The 16,205-nt window shown below is 41.6% G+C and overlaps 1 protein-coding gene across 5 annotated transcripts in view; it reads right to left on the reverse strand.

Annotated features, from left to right (window-relative positions):
* Positions 1-16,205, reverse strand: part of CFAP61 (cilia and flagella associated protein 61) — a 302,051-nt gene that overhangs the window by 268,860 nt on the left and 16,986 nt on the right. For all 5 annotated transcript variants that reach the window (XM_027623975.2, XM_027623973.2, XM_027623974.1 and 2 more), the window contains 3 exons: positions 12,975-13,051; positions 12,077-12,144; positions 11,716-11,842 (listed from right to left, as the gene is read on the reverse strand). In XM_027623975.2, coding sequence (XP_027479776.1) covers positions 11,716-11,842; positions 12,077-12,144; positions 12,975-13,051 — 272 coding nt within the window. The remainder of the gene's footprint in view (positions 1-11,715; positions 11,843-12,076; positions 12,145-12,974; positions 13,052-16,205) is intronic.

Here is a 16,205-nt window from a genome sequence, read left to right on the forward strand (position 1 = left end):
CTAGCCAACAGAGCATGTAGAAGAAGAAACAAAGAGAAGATGACGACCAGGGGGGCTTAAACATAACTCCTCAGGTTGAACCTTATTCTTCATCTCTTATCAACACTCTCTGGAAGGAGAAACAGCAGAGGGTCCTTATCCAGGAAACCAGGATATTTGCTTGTTATACTATACTATCAACCTGGCAGTGATGTCATAACCAACCAACAGTCTCATCCCACATGCCAGATCATCAGAGGGATTCTCTAGTGATGGGTCTAAAAAGTGGAGCCAGAACTGAGTAATGTATAGAACTGCTGAATCACTATATTGTACAGCTGAAACTAATATAACACTATGTGTTCATTATACCAGAATTATTAAAATAATGACTAAATACACTTAAAACATGGAGCCAGAAACAAACAGTCTTTAGGATGGACGGGACTGTATGTGACACCATAGCCATTTCACAAGTTATTTCAGGCCCACACTAATTTTTTAAAGTAGTCTTTGACTACCTACCCATCTATGTTTGCGTGTGCACAATCACTGTGAGAGCTACCAGTGGTCACCTGTGGCTGGGCGTACCAAAGCTCCACCATAAATGCATTGAAGGCCCGCAGGGCTCAGTCTGGGTTTAAAAACTGTGACCTTGGACAAATCACTTAACCTCCCTGTGCCAGAGTTTTCTCATCTGTCATAAAGACAGTAAATTAAATGGTGAGATGCTAATGTGTGGTGTGCTGTTATTAATATTACTACTACTTAGGTAGGAAGGGTCAATAAGAACAACTGAAGAACATTTATAATCAACTCATGGAATGGAAGAGGTTATCACTACAGACGCTGAATCATTGTGCCCGTTGCCCACTGACCGCTGTAGGTATAAACTTTCCCATTCTGTCCACTATCACTGATCTGTTTAAAACTCTGCTTTCTTCACCTCGCTCCCTTACTCAAAAACTTTTGCTAGCAACCCCTGTTTCTGGGATGAGCCCAGAGCCCTTAGTCTCATTTTTAAAGCCTCTTTCCATCATTATCAGCAACAATAACACAAGTTGATCTACTCATTGTCCCTAGAAGGGGACCTCACCATCTTCCCTCCTTCTGCCTCTGTCCCTAATCTAGCACTGTGACTCCCTCAGTTATCCGAATTCCGGCATCCTTCAAGGCTCACTCCCTCCCCCCCCATACCCTCCAGTGGTTCATCTTCCCAGGCTCCTTTCCCAGGAACCTAATGACAGGGTCAAAGCTGGATATCTATTGTCCACTTTTGTGTTAATGTCAAAGCAGAGCATGTTCCCAACCAAGGAATATTCTCTTTGGGGACAGAGATGGAGTCCTGTGCTTCTCTGTAACAAAGCTTAACCAAGACACTCTGAACCTTCTTCTCGACTAGACTTCAACCTTGGTCTATAAAGACTTGAACAAACACCCACATAGTTTCTCTGAGCTCAAGACCACAACCTGAGGCTGACCCCAGCCCCCCTCATAGTGCCTTCCTGAGAAAGCAAGGCTGCCAAAAGAATGGCCTACTTGTTCCAGCCAACACCTGAGGTGGGGCCCTTGTCTCCCAGTCTCTTTGGGAGGGCAGGAGCCTAACTTCAATAAGCTCCAGCTAGCAAACTCAGGTTTCACAAGAAACAACCACACTTCCCACTTCTTGTAGTTTTTCATGTCCCTGACTCTACTGAGGCTCTCCTTGCCCCCTCCCAATTCCCTCATTTTCTCTCTAAAAGGTCCAGTCACCTCTGTACAAACCAAAGTTGAGTTCAGTTGACACTGCACGCTTTTCCCCATTGTAATAGTTATTACCAATTGAAATCTGTCCTTACCACTTTAACCAGTCTGGCTTTGTTGACCTTTGACATCTGCATACCCTGCAGGCTGTAGCACAGGAGAAACGGTGACAGCCAATGTGGGCAGGGCCCTTCCCATCCCCAGGATATATGGGTAGCCCACATGCACTGGCAGCGCTGAGGGGTGCCATTGCTAAGCCCGTTTTCCAGGTGAGGGACGTGTGGCCTGAGGGGAGCCCACAGCCCTGTACTGACTGAGAAACCTGCCTAGGCACTTCAGTGCTAAGCCTTGGTTTCTCGTCTACTAAACAGGCAGGGACAAGGACAGCAGGGAGGGTACAATGCAGTGATACAAGGGACTCTCTGTAGGCAGTAAGCCCTCGGCAGCACTTGCTCTGGGGATATTTCACATTCCCCAGCTGCATCCCACCCCCCCACCCCCCCCCCACCCCCGGCACTCAGGACCTCTGCTCAAAGAACCTAGAATACCCACTGCATTCCAGAAACCACTTCCCCACTTAACCTGCCAAAAGGGCTCTGTTAACAGAGGGGAGCTTTTCTCCATAAAGAGTCCTGAATGATACTTGTTTGAAAAAACAAAAAAGATTCTAAAAGAGAATAGCCAAGAAATCCACTTCAAACACTTTGCCAAAAACAAAACTCCACATTGATATTAATAGAGATAACTGTTGTAAATAACGGGAAGATAATTCAATATCCTAGTCCTTTTTTAGTGAATCGAGACACCTATCTTATAGAAAACTCCAAAATCAACTGTGTACCATGGACTTTTATCTACGTAGGATGGATACCAAAATAATACTCCATGGATATAAAAATCCGAAATAAAGGCTCAGAGAGGCCCAAGGCCGTGTACCTAATCACAAGCCCTCTGCAGCCTACTAACAAAGTTATCCATAATCAGACCTCACTACTAATTCTTCCAGGAAAAATAAGAAGAACATATCCAAATTGTGGCCTTCTAAGGAGTCTCTCCCTTCTGCTCTTCCCCAAAATGGATACAGTGGAACTTGTTCTGCCAAATGCATTCCTTGGGGTAATCGATAATTTATGATCTTGCATCAGCCTCAGTGCTAATGATAAAGTATGACATCAGCCTTGCAGTGTCTCAAATGGCATATGACAAAATCCAGCCCCACAGAAACAAACTACCCCAGCTATGAAAAACAATTCATCCAGTAAAATGTTTCAAAACGAGCACATCGAGTTGATGAGCACTGCCTGCCTCTGGGACAGGAGAGTGGCAACTCACTGTGAATCCATTCGGCACAGTACAGCCATGTGCCCAGCACCTCTGTGACCCACAGTATTTCAGGGCTTATGCCTATGTCAGGCTATAATTCATCAACATAAATACAATGGGAACAATGCCATTTTTCTGGGTGAAAAGCAACATTCTTCCATTCGGGAAGTGGCTTGGAGGAGGCAATGATGTGCTTGTTAATGTAATCAGTTACAGAATATTTTATTTCACTTTGTTTGGAGGAGAAAAGAGGTCCATCCCATAAAGACTGATTGATTGCTCAGGTACCTAAATGTCTATCAGACTCTGACAAATGTATCAGATGAAAATGGGAGTAGAATCAAAAGCATGAGGAAATCAATAGCTTCTCAAGGACACATCACTTGGGGTGTGGGTGTCCTCAAACCCAGGGGCAGGCAAGGTAGAGGATGACAGGAATGGGATGGCTCTCCCTGGCTTCCTGGGAGGACACGCTCTCCTCATTTCCACTATGTCAGTTAGCTGGGCTTTCAAGAACATCATGATGCCTGGCACCCACAGAACTTTCCCAGGGGACTGGCATGGTCTCTTGGTGACAAGGGAGACCCCCAGATTGCTTCAAAGCTTCAGCATCCTGACCACTCTTCTGTATAATTACAATCCTAGAGGAAAATCCACAGGCTAGCTTCCCTCCAGGGTGGGAGATGCGCATTGTTTCCTTGCCAGCAAAGAAAGCATTGCGAATTCACAGATGGAAAGTTCACACTTAAGGACTGGAACAACAGCAGCAGCAGGGACTAGCCACCTTTGCATTCAGAATATTGGCCTGGCCTCTCCTCTCCTGTCTGACGGTATTTTCCACATCCAGAGAGGATTTGCATTTCATTAGCTAGACTTAAACATGTACTGTTGAAAAAGTGATTCTGATGTTACTTGAAATGCCCTAAATAGTGTATTTCTTCAAGTCCAAGAGTGAGTGTGTGCCTGTGCTATCAGAAAACAGTGAATGAAGGAAAAAAACTCACAGAGAATCTAATTTAGTGGTAGTCCTAAAGAAAGCAGTGTATTTGGATTAAACCAACCTTTTACCACAAACACTGTTTCTACTTGAGGTAGGAGAACCTAAAGTCAGTCTTTTTCTTCAGAAGCGGAAAACAAAGCACCTTTTTCTTTCCAAGATCTCTTGTGACCTCTAGTGGTCTTCTTTAAGAAAATCAAATCCATCATTCCTCAACCACATATTCCATTTTAGAACTTGAAGATGGATTTTGGAACCGTTTAGGTTCTACTCCTTGGAAAATGTCATGATTTTTAAAATGAGGAGGATTTTAAGCCCTAAATGACTTCAAAGCATGTGCAAGGCCAGTAAGAGGCCCCTGCCGTTTATACCACCAGGATCTGATCCAGAAGTCTATCTTGGCATGCCGACACTCCAGCTGGATTGTTAACCAGATTTTATTGGCTGGGTCACTTACCAAGACCCAAGAAGAGCAACAGTGAAGCTCCTAACTGCGCTATCCCTTCTTTTTGAATGCTTTAGGATTCTCATAACTTAAGCCTCAGAACGTTCATTCCTATGAAATCGCTCAGAAGTCCAACTTAAGTGAATTTCAGAAAAGCATGAGGATGTCAAATGCTTAATAAAAGTAATTGCTTTAAAAGGTGAAAAGTTCATGTTTAAAAACTACCAGTCTTATGTTTTAAAGCCCTAAATTGTCTTTCACCTATTTTACATAGCAATAATGTTGACACAATCTGGTTAACCTTTATTATCAGCAGAAAAGCAGCACTCTATTTTAGTCATTTTACAACACTGACTGACAGCACATAATCCTTCCCTGGCAAGTCCTCCCCCACACCCCCAAAAGACTTGAAAAGGGTAGGTTTTCCCCAAGAAAGACTATTCCAACAGTTTTTCAGTCTGAGAACATCTCAAACCCACCACTGAGTACTAATCAAGTCCACTATAGATTATAAAGGTGTGTCCAGAAGCAGCTATGCTTTATTTCAAATATTACACAAAATATAGAACAGTAACTTTAATAATTAGTGTCTAAGTGGAAGGGCAGATTACAGCACAATTTTCCACATGGGTAAATCAAAGAACTGGGACTGGGTATTACAGTGTTAATTCCCTGGTTCTGAACTTGTTGCTAGGTAAACAGGGGAAGGATAATTACATCCTCAAACCCTTGTCTGGTCTAGTGTTTTAAGAACTGTGTTCTTCACTGTTAATTATCAGTGCAAGTAACTATTGATGAGACAGATGTCAAAAAATCAATGTGGGGGAAATAAGAGAAAAGCAGCAGCCTAAGAGGATGCACAGCCATGCTCATCTGACCTTGTGAAAAATCTTTTTTCCTGCATCCTTAAGGAAGGGAAATGATCTACATAAGTGCATTTTCTGCCTACCTGAAATTCTACACCTGCTAGTATCAAAACTTTGGACAGAAGGCTTCTTAAAATGTGTCATACTTCTCTACCTTCCAACAAGCAAAACCATCAATTGTCATAATGTCACCATTCCCTCATGAATTCACTACTGTATGCTAAATTGTCTTTTTATAAATGCCCCTACCTCCTTACAAAGTACCCACTGTCATCTCTTTGCCATCAGGACCATATTCCTCTTGTGGCTTGCTACTTGCAGATTTTCTGTAGGCTGAGCAAGCAGGATGTGTCGCCATCAGAGACTGAAGGAGCAAGACCTCAAGGTCAGGAATTGGGAAGATTTAGTTCAGGCCAGGACATCCTTGTCCCCTTGAAGGTTGTAGTCCATAACTTAATAAAGTTTTCAAGGGCAAAGGAGGAAAGGAAGGCAGGCCTGGGAAGATAAACTAACTCAAAACCATCAGTTTACCACATGCTTACTAGGAGCCAGCACTGGCCTGGGCACAGTCTACACCTTTTCTTGAGCAACCCACATCCTGAATAGCAAGTGGGGCATCAGCGAGTAGATTAGCAAAGATGTCGCCTTACTAAAAAGTGAAAGAAAGACGTCATTTTTAGATACGCTGCCTCTGTACATGTCAGTTTCAGTATTAGATTTAGATATCATTTTCTATTACAATAATAGATTATATAGAATTATCTAAGTCTATAGGATTATCTATTACAATAATAGATAATAATACAATAACGTCTTGCCAAATATCTATGCTGGAAGTACTTGAGCTTTAAAATTCCTCAAGAAAATGACAATTGCCAAGATCCAAATTTGGTATACTGTCTACATACTTTAAGAAAATAAGGAGCTTCCGGGTTGGTGAGTGCATGGAGATTGAGAGAGAGTAGCCCACTGGAGAGGGCATGGAAGCTCTGCTCCCTTTCCCCACACTTCGCCCTGTGCATCTCTCCCATTTGACTGTTCCTGACTTATATCCTCTTAAAATAGACTGGTGACATAGTAAGTAAGAAAAAAAAAAGTCAAGAAAATACTCTCAGAAACGTGCCCCCCTCACCTGCTGTTCCTATCTACCCTCCCCCCTAAAATCATCTACTATGTATACATACATTTAATCATCCATCCAGATAATTTCTAAATTGGAAATTATTTTTTAAGATTTTATTTATTTGAGAGAGAGAGAATGAGAGATAGAGAACACGAGAGGGAAGAGGGTCAAAGGGAGAAGCAGACTCCCTGCTGAGCAGGGAGCCCGATGTGGGACTCGATCCCAGGACTCCAGGATCATGACCTGAGCCGAAGGCAGTCGCTTAACCAACTGAGCCACCCAGGCGCCCGGAAATTATTTTAAATGCAACTATTTTATTTCAGACAAAGCCCCTAAAACAGCACTCAAACCCACAAAATATTTAGATAAATGCAATTTAAAATAACAAGATATTGGCTTGACCTAACAGATTGGAAACAGTTTTAATAACTGAAAACATCCAGCATTGGTGAAATGTAAGGAAACTAGACTCCGTTGGTTAGAATATAAATTGTTATATTTTGGTTAAATAACTTGGTAGCATCTATTTTTAAATCTTAGTATTTAATGTACTCTTACCTAGAAATTCTACTTCTTGTACCTATATTACAGAAAAAAAAAATAGCATGAGTACCTGAAGATACACATTACAAGGCCATAGTACTACTTGTTATAGGAAGAAAATGAGGACAAATTTCCATAAATAAGGCATAATTAAATGAATATTAGAGCCACATGTTGAAATACCATGCAGCCATTAAAAAGAATAAAACTGATCTAGAAGGATGATGAACTGTTATATTAAATGAAAAATACAATTAACAGAACATATGATCATTACTATATACAGACAAAAAGAGAGACAAAGAGAATACATATATACTTGCACATGTGTGTGTAGTTATATACTCACATAGAAGAATTCAATGAGTAATTTTACTTTAAAAATTGCTCTAATTTGAAAATAGAATTCATTTTATTAAATGAACCCATCCTCCAAGCTAATTAGCAAATGGCAGAATAAAATGAGAAATTTTTAAATGAAGACAAAAGTTCAGCCAATTATTAGACTACTTACAAGATCCTAAGCAATTTATGTAAATTTCTCCTAACATAATAAAGAAACTGCCTACTTGTGAATAGTTTTACAATAAAACTCCTTTAAAGACTAATTTCCTGAAGGGCAGGAGGACCTATTTTCCTGTGCTGATACTAACAAGAGAAACTTCATAAATCAGGAAGGAAGATTTGAAAGGTGTGAGAGAATCAATTAAAAATGTTATTTAAAAAATATATTTCACTCACAGAATTCCTTTTCTTCAGAATGCATTTGGCTTGAATTAGCATTTGTATCCTGACCAAAGGGGTTTTATAAAGAGAATTATAATGTATTTGGCTATGAATAAAAAGAAATTTAAAAAAAATGGTTTTCTACAAGGAATTTTCTTCTCTCTTGTCCTAAATTAGGTGGATAATTTGTATCAATATTACAATATTATTGTAAAATATTGGTAATCTTGATAATCTTTTTTTTAGACACAAGCTGTCTGGATCTTAGAATGCAAATAAATGCTCTACGTGGATAGTAAAAATGAAATCACTTTACATTGTTTGCATAACGTTCATCATCCGTCTTCTCTTTGCTTCTTTGCTCTGGTCTTTGCTCCTTCATTACCAAACTTCTCTAAAGAGCAGTGGATATCCCCTTGCCTTCACTTCGTTACCTCTCATTTATTCAGCTCACTGCAATGTGATTTCCAAAACCCAACTCTGCCCTTCAAGGAGAGACAAGACCAGACCCCAAACCAAGGGGCTGGAGGTAGGGCACTGGTGACTAAGTGCCCACTGTTGGCACAGAAGAGCCAAAGGGATGAGCTTGAGAGAAAGTTGAGGTCCAGGTCCTGGGAAGACAGAGTTCAGAGCCATGAGGACAAGAGAAAAAGAAGAGAAGCAAATCAGGATGAGGCAGGGTCAGGGCTGGAGACTGGGGGAGAGGCAGGCAGCCACCCTGCCTCCCACCCAAAGTTCACTCAACTTTTCCTTAATAGATACAGAATTCTCCAAGTTATTATCATTTTTTTTCTTAAATGAGTTTTGGCAGATTGTGTTTTTCAAGGAATTGGCCCATTTCATCTAAATTGTTGAATTTACAGAGCCCTTATCCTTTTACGTCTGTAAGATCTATAGTGGTATCACCTCTTTCATTTCTGATATTAGTAATCTGTCTTCTCTTTTTCCTTGGTCAGTTTGGCTAGAACTTCAATTTTATTCAACTCCTCTGCATCTTTTTAAATTTCTAAGTCCAAAGGCCTCTTCTTTAGACTCCAATTATTTGATTTCCCTGCATCATTTGCCAGACTTATGAGTCTGACTTCCATAAGACTCCTCTCCCTCTCTTCTAGTTTGCTTCCTTATCATTAACAGCTCATTTTCACCTTTCAAAATTCCGCCCTAGGCCTCTGCTTTTTCACTTTAAAATCTCCTCCTCAACTGGACAATCTCCTTTATTTTCATGACCTCCTGTGTTCCCACATCCCACCTATCCATCTAACCCTATTATTTCTACTCTCAGCTCATGAACCCACCATCCCCACCCCCATACTTAAAAACCCGAGTCACCATTAACTCGTTCTCATCCTTCAACTTCTCCATCTAGCTGGCAACCAAACTGCACTTTCCCCCTTAAACATTTCCTTGCATCCATGCACCCCCCACCCCCAGCTGGATCTCTTTGACTTGTCAGTGCCTGAATTCCAGCTAGGATCATTTCTGGGCCAGACTGTTCTGTGCGCCTCCCTTATAAGCCACTAACCACACAAAAGTCAGTTATGTTTCACACCCAGCCCATATCATGCCTTTCTTCATCAGTGCTCGCTGCTGGCTCCAGGATAAAGCCTTCTCATTGTAATTCTTCCTCTCCACACCGTGAAAGCAGCCACGCTTGCCTACTGCCTGCTAATAGATATTCCAGGTGCTTTCCTGCCTCTACAGCTTTGCTGAGTCTGTCCCTCTGACTAAACTCTGGCTCATCCTTTCTGACCGGATTCAGAGGCTACCTTCTCTGTGAAGCCTTATTTTAAATTATTTTTAAAATTGAGACATAGTAACATATAGTAAAATGCACAGGTATTAAGTTGGGTGAGTTTTGGCAACTGCATGTCCCCTAATCAATACACAGAGCACTGCCATTGCCCCAGAATTCCAGCGTGTTCCTCCCAGGTGTAGTCTTCCCTCCACCAGAGGCAACCACTCATCTGCTCCCAATCTGTATCGACTGGCCATTTGCACATCACACAAGAGGAGTCAGTAGTATATGGTCTTTGTTTCTATGTCTGCCTTTCACTCAGCATGAACTGAGATTGATCGGCCCTCCTGTATCTATAAGAAGTTCATTGCATTTCATTGCTGAGAAGTATCCACTGCATGGATGCACCACAGTTTGTAAATGTAAACATTTACTTGTTGATGGATATTTAGATTTGGGGATGGGGGTGGGCACAGAGGTTCTGTATGAAGCTGTCTTCCTCTTTCTCTGTCCTTTCCTTTTCTAAGCCACCCAGCATTATAGTTTATTGTAGCTGGGTCTGTCTTCCCTATTTAACTTAATATTTTTTAAAGGTTTTATTTATTTATTTATTTGAGAGACAGAGATTGTGAGAGAGAGCATGAGCAGGGGGCAGGGAGAGGGAGAAGCAGACTCCCCGCTGAGCAGGGAGCCTGATGTGGGGCTTGATCCCAGGACCCTGGGATCATGACCTGAGCTGAAGACAGACACCTAATCAACTGAGCCACCCAGGCGCTCCTATTTAACTTAATATTAATAATATTTCATTTCCTTGGGCACTGACATGTGACGAGAAGTGTGCTAAGTACCTGTATGAACTACTTAGTACATCCATCAGCTTATCCAATCATTGCAACGATCCCATGAAGTAGACAATGCCCTGATACCCACTGACAGGAATAAAACTAAGGCCTGAAGAGGCCAAGTTTCTTTTTTAAGTTAACCCATCAGGTGAGTAGTTGAATCAAGATCAGAATCTAGATCTTGTGCCGTTATTGCAAATTCTTTTTTTTTTTAAGATTTTTATTTACTTATTTGTCAGAGAGAGTGCGCAGAAACAGGGGGAGTGGCAGGCAGAAGGAGAAGCAGGCTCCCCGCAGAGCAGGGAGCCTGATGCAGGACTCGATTCTAGGACCCTGGGATCATGACCTGAGCCGAAGGCAGATGCTTAACCAACTGAGCCACTCAGGGGTCCCTCATTATTGCATATTCTTAACAATTATGCCATAATACTACAGGACTGGTAAATAGTAGGCTCTCACTTTTTAAAAAATTTAAATTTAATACTTTCTAAAGAAATACAGCATTCATGACAACAGTTGACCCAAGAAGACACAATTTATTCTTCACTGATAAAACCGTGCAACGACCCTTGTAAAATGATTTCATATGCACTTTTATTCCAAAAATCCCTTTTATTTTGCTCACAACTTTGTAAGTCAGAAATCTGGGAAGACTCAGTTGGGTCAGTCCTTGCTTGGGGTCTCTCCTGTGGCTGCAGTCACATGTCAGCTGGGCTTCAGACATATGGGGCTCTCCTTGGCTGGACGTCCACAATGGCTCATTCACATGGCTGGTAGTCTATGCTGACTGTCAGTGGGAGCCATGCTGGGGCTGTCGACCCCAGGGCCAACATGTGGCCTCTCCAGCACAATAGTCTCCTAAGATCCCCTTGTAGGATAGCTTGCAGGATGTAAGATGGTGTTGCAGCCATTTTTGGAAAAGAGAATCTGCCAGAGCCATCTTCTTAAGGCTGCTGAACTTTGGGTCATGTCATTGGGCCCATTGATGGTAAAGACCTTCAACTTCCAAAACTCCTCTTTAGGGTCAATGTCAGAAAATAGGTGGGCTTTACTGGGAAAACTAAACAGGCGGATTTATTTTTACATTTATTTGAAAGTTATTTCACCCACGGTGGGGCCAAGGATTGCATGTTTTCAGAAACTCAATTAAATAGTAAATGTACAACTTTGTTGGCCACATAGCACCACATGAGTCTCATCAGATATTTAGTCCTGTAAATTATGTCAGCAAGGGGAACTGAAAACATCTCCAAATAAAGTTACTTACGGGCATTAAAAAATAATTTAATCCAAGTTATAAATACTCACAGTAAGAACTGGCAATTTAGCAGCTCTTTGTAAGGTAAGTGTCCGGGTAAACCTGAGGTCAGAAAAGGCACTGCTCCAGCCTTACCTGGCATTGCGGATGTGCAGCTGGGGGTAATGGTTGTGCCTGTGACATATATGCACGGCAAAGTCCTCATCATACGTCAGACTTGGAATGTTCCCCACTTGCTCAAACACAGTTATGAGAGTCGAGCCTAAATCACGGAGACAAAGAAATGTGGCCTCATTTTTACCAAGGAATAACTTTCATACTTCGTAACAAAACGTAACTTCCGTTCTAAGTTGTATTTTAATTGTTATGATCAAATAGGCACATGATACATTTAGGACCTGGAGACCATTCTTATTCCCATTCCCCAAAGTGCCATTTTAAGTGTGAGTTTCCTATGTCGGCGACTGGGGACAGGAGGTGGTTGCGTAGAGCTTACCTAGGCTCATGTAGGATGGCACTATGAGGAATATGAAGTGCAGTTCTGGCACTGCCTTAAACACGGTCCTGGCAAGGGGAAGAGAGGGCGGGACAGGTGTTAATAGCAAAGAAATCCCATTAGCTAGCACTGTGTGAGACACATGCCTTCACTAAAAACATCAGATGTTCATAAATCCACCTGGGCTCCTCTGCTCCCTGCCTGCAAAGGCAAGAACATCTTCAAGGCAATTTCTTTTCCTTCTCTACATTTCCTTAAATTCCAACCGGCCTCTTTTCTGTCTGTTCCATGGAGGTAGAGAGAAGAAATCTGGCACACCAGATTTCTGCTGACATTAACCTTTGACCTGGCATCTGGATGGTCTGGTGTGACATTACAAAGTGCCTTGAAAGCTGAGGCCACCACCCCCAAATGTCTGTGCAGGCTGTCAGAGACACAGCACCATCACCTGGTAGCCTGACTGATCAAATTTCGACACTCCAGATTATTCAGGATGCTTCTGCAGTCTGTCAGGTTAATAAACATTTCTAAAGATAAGATTGAGGAAAACTATTTTTAGAAACATTCAAACTTATGATGCTTTACTCTTCCTCCCCAAATCCATTTTTTTTAAACGACTGCACTACCTGTTTGCCTCAATGATGGTAGTGAAAGATGTGTTGACTCAAAGAAATAGATTGTTTTCTTTCAGAAATATCTCTGCTATTCAGCATAGAGGCTTTAATACAGCCCTAAGTTACAAGCAAATTAAACACCTCAAAGAATTTCATGTCCTTTGAAAATATTTTCAAACTAGGCACATAGTCTCTTTCGTGTCATTTTGGCATTAACATGTCTTGTCTATGGTGCTGCTGGCCAGCCCCCTGACATCGCGGTCTGCAAGACCCCAGCTACTCACCGAATAATCTCTCTGCAGCAACCAACAGAATACTCATCCACCGCCACAAAGAGGTGCAGGAACAACGTGTTCAGAGGCTGCACAAGAAAGCAGAACATGATTAAAGGCTGAGGCAGCATTCGGGCCATGTCAGAGCAGCGTGGGAAATGGGGGGGGAGGATTTGGGGGGTGGCCATAGGCTCAGAACTGCCCGGTTTGGGGGGTGATATTTCATGTCTGTAGTGATGAGACACCCAGGCAGCATTCGAGCTATCTTACTGACTCCATTTGCTGCCTTCTGTCCTCCGAGCTTAGAATTATTCAAGGAAACAGGGATTGTAAATGAGTCCAGTGCATCCAGCCCTTCTTCCTGCCCTCACGAATGGGGCTAGGGGCAGGGAAGTGCCTGCAGGGGAGTGAAATCGATTATTAACTCAGTAGTCTTGTCCTCGGGGGTGTCTATGCCAAGTGAAAGACAATCACCCATTCCCCGGGGCTCTTGAGTCAGCAGCTGCTGCTCTATTCAAGTGACACAAGAGAAAGATTCTCTTATGAATTTGAAGGATGGAAGGCAGATGCCACGTTATGAATCCAATAGCTTGTTTTGTTCAACATTCCCAGAGTCAGAATCGAATATTACTCCTGGGAGCCAGAAAACCTGAGAGCTGGAAACTCAAAGTAGCAAGATTGGAACAGGACTTTAGGTTAAATCTTTCCAATTTTTAAAGAGCTTTGTCTCTTAACTTCTGAAGACATTTTAAGTGGTCTCAAAAATGAGCAGTTATTTCATACATCCACACGTTGGTCTGCCTAACTCGGTACCCCAGTGTTTATGGGCAAATTTTCAAATTCCAGAGATAATGCAAATGTGAGGTGGTTAACCGGTGAGGGTGGTGCTTGTACCCAGAAATCAGGACAACAGGAGTGCTTTCTGTGTTTCTTGTCTTCTGAGCAATTTTATAGACAGCCTTGGGTTACCACCTGCACATCCGTGTGCCTTGGTCTCCCCTCCTGTTGGATAGTGCATGCCTTAGAAATACTCAGAGGGTGTTTATCAGACATAAAATGGCAAGAAAAGAATCATGAGTTTGGTTCAGGAGCTTGAAAGCTCCCAAAAGGCAAACAATACAAACCCTACAGTCCAGATAGCAACAGCCACAACACCACTGTGAGCACTTTCCATGTGTTACCTGCTGATCCCACAACCACCTTACTTAACATCTGCTGTACATTCTCAACAGGACTAGTCTTAGGAGTACACAGATTATTATTTGGCTGATTTATCTTCCAAATTCTCTCTTCCATCAAAAATATTACAATTCAAGGTTTATTCTTTAGCTTTAAGATAAAAAGCATTACTTCAGTTGCAAATACCCCTGGCATAAGTAATACATTAAGCCTTAAGGCTTTATACCAATGCTGTCCAATAACAAAATAACTTGAACCACAAATACAAGCAGGATATGTAATTTTCTAGTAGACATAAAAAAAGAATAAAGATAAACACATAAAATTAATTTTCAATATATTTTATTTAACCTAACATACTTAAATATCATTTTGACAAGTAAAATAAAAATTGTGAGATATTTTACACTCTTTTTTCCTACTAAGTATCTGAAATTCACTGTATATTTTACACTTACAGCACATCGTAATTCAGACTAGCACATGTCAAGTACTCAATAGCTATGTATAGCTGATGGCCACCATACTGGACAGCTGAGCTCTATACTGCCGAAGGAGTTTAAAAGTAGTTCAAAGAGAAACAATCTTAAGAGAACAAGCAAAGGAACAAAAGGGGAATGAATTTATGAATAAGGGTGTTAATTTATGATGTTTGATAAGGTAAAGTCATGACCCTAATACAAACATCAAATAAGCACACGTCAGAGATTTATTCAACCCATCAATTAAAGAGGCGATTGGTGGGATGATAAAAACAATTTGCTGCACTTGAGGAGCTGGCTACTTCAGGTATTTTAATGAGGGAATGTTAGAATAAGATTTGCTAGGCTAGATACAAAATAGTTAATGTCCTACAAGGCCATAAACCATAAATTCTGAGGTGATCTCTTCCACTAGACAGAAATTATTTACATCTCGAATGGACAAAAATCTACAAAGTTAATCAATGTTCCTGTAGAACTGTACAATAGCCTGGTCAATAGAAAATCAATCAGACATACAAGCATTGGACTGAAAGCATCTTTTTGGCCTATTTCCAAGTTTGAGATAATTTTTCTGAAAATGTAACTGGGTGTATAGAGTAGTGAGGAAAAGGAGAAGCAAAGGACATGGGGAAGACATTATTTAGCTGAATAAATGCTAGATGATGTGTTGGGGTGCACGTGGGCATGTATGTGTGTGCACATACACGTGTATATGGGGAGGTGAACTCACTCATTCACGCAGTTGGCATTCCCTAGGGCTCTGGGGACACACTCTTGAATTCCACTGACAGGCAAGCATGCTACCCACAGTCATGGCCTCTAGCTCTCCACAGAACTGCGGCCATATGCAGGCCTGGCTCTGACAGGCTGAGGGCAGAGAAAGCTCAGACTCAGCACCAGCTACCAAGTCAGGTTGCCAACAAGTTGTAATGTGCCCACATTTGATGAAGACATCAAAAGAGCCAGAGTCCACAAGGGCACCTCAAAAATTACAGAGTGCAACGGGGATCTGAGGCTCTATTATCACTGTTATGGGAGCAAAGGTGTAAAGGCAGGTGCCCTCCCAACATATCAAAGACTTCAGACACTGAGCCCAAGTGTCCACTGATGGATGGATAAAGAAGATGTGATACACATACATACATACACCCACACACATATAGACACATACAATGGAATATTACTCGGCCATAAAAAATGAGATCTTGCCATTTGTGACAAGATAGATGGACCTAGAAGGTATTACGCTAAGTGAAATAAGTCAGGCAGAGAAAGACTAATACCAAATGATTTCACTCATATGTAGAATCTAAAACACAAATGAACAAACAAACAAAAAAAGCCAGAAACAGACCCATAAATACAGAGAACAAACTGGCGGTTGCTAAAAGGGAAGGGGGATAGGCAAAATGAGTGAAAGGGAGTGGGAGGTACAGTTCCATTTATGGACTGAATAAGTCATGGGGATGAAAGGTACAGCATAGGGAATAGAGTCAATGGTATTGCATTGTATAGTGATAGGTGGTAGCTACACTTGTGGTGAGCACAGCATAACATATAGAGCTGTCCAAACACTGTT

The sequence above is a fragment of the Zalophus californianus genome, chromosome 8 (assembly GCF_009762305.2).
Source record: "Zalophus californianus isolate mZalCal1 chromosome 8, mZalCal1.pri.v2, whole genome shotgun sequence".
Taxonomy (NCBI): domain Eukaryota; kingdom Metazoa; phylum Chordata; class Mammalia; order Carnivora; family Otariidae; genus Zalophus; species Zalophus californianus.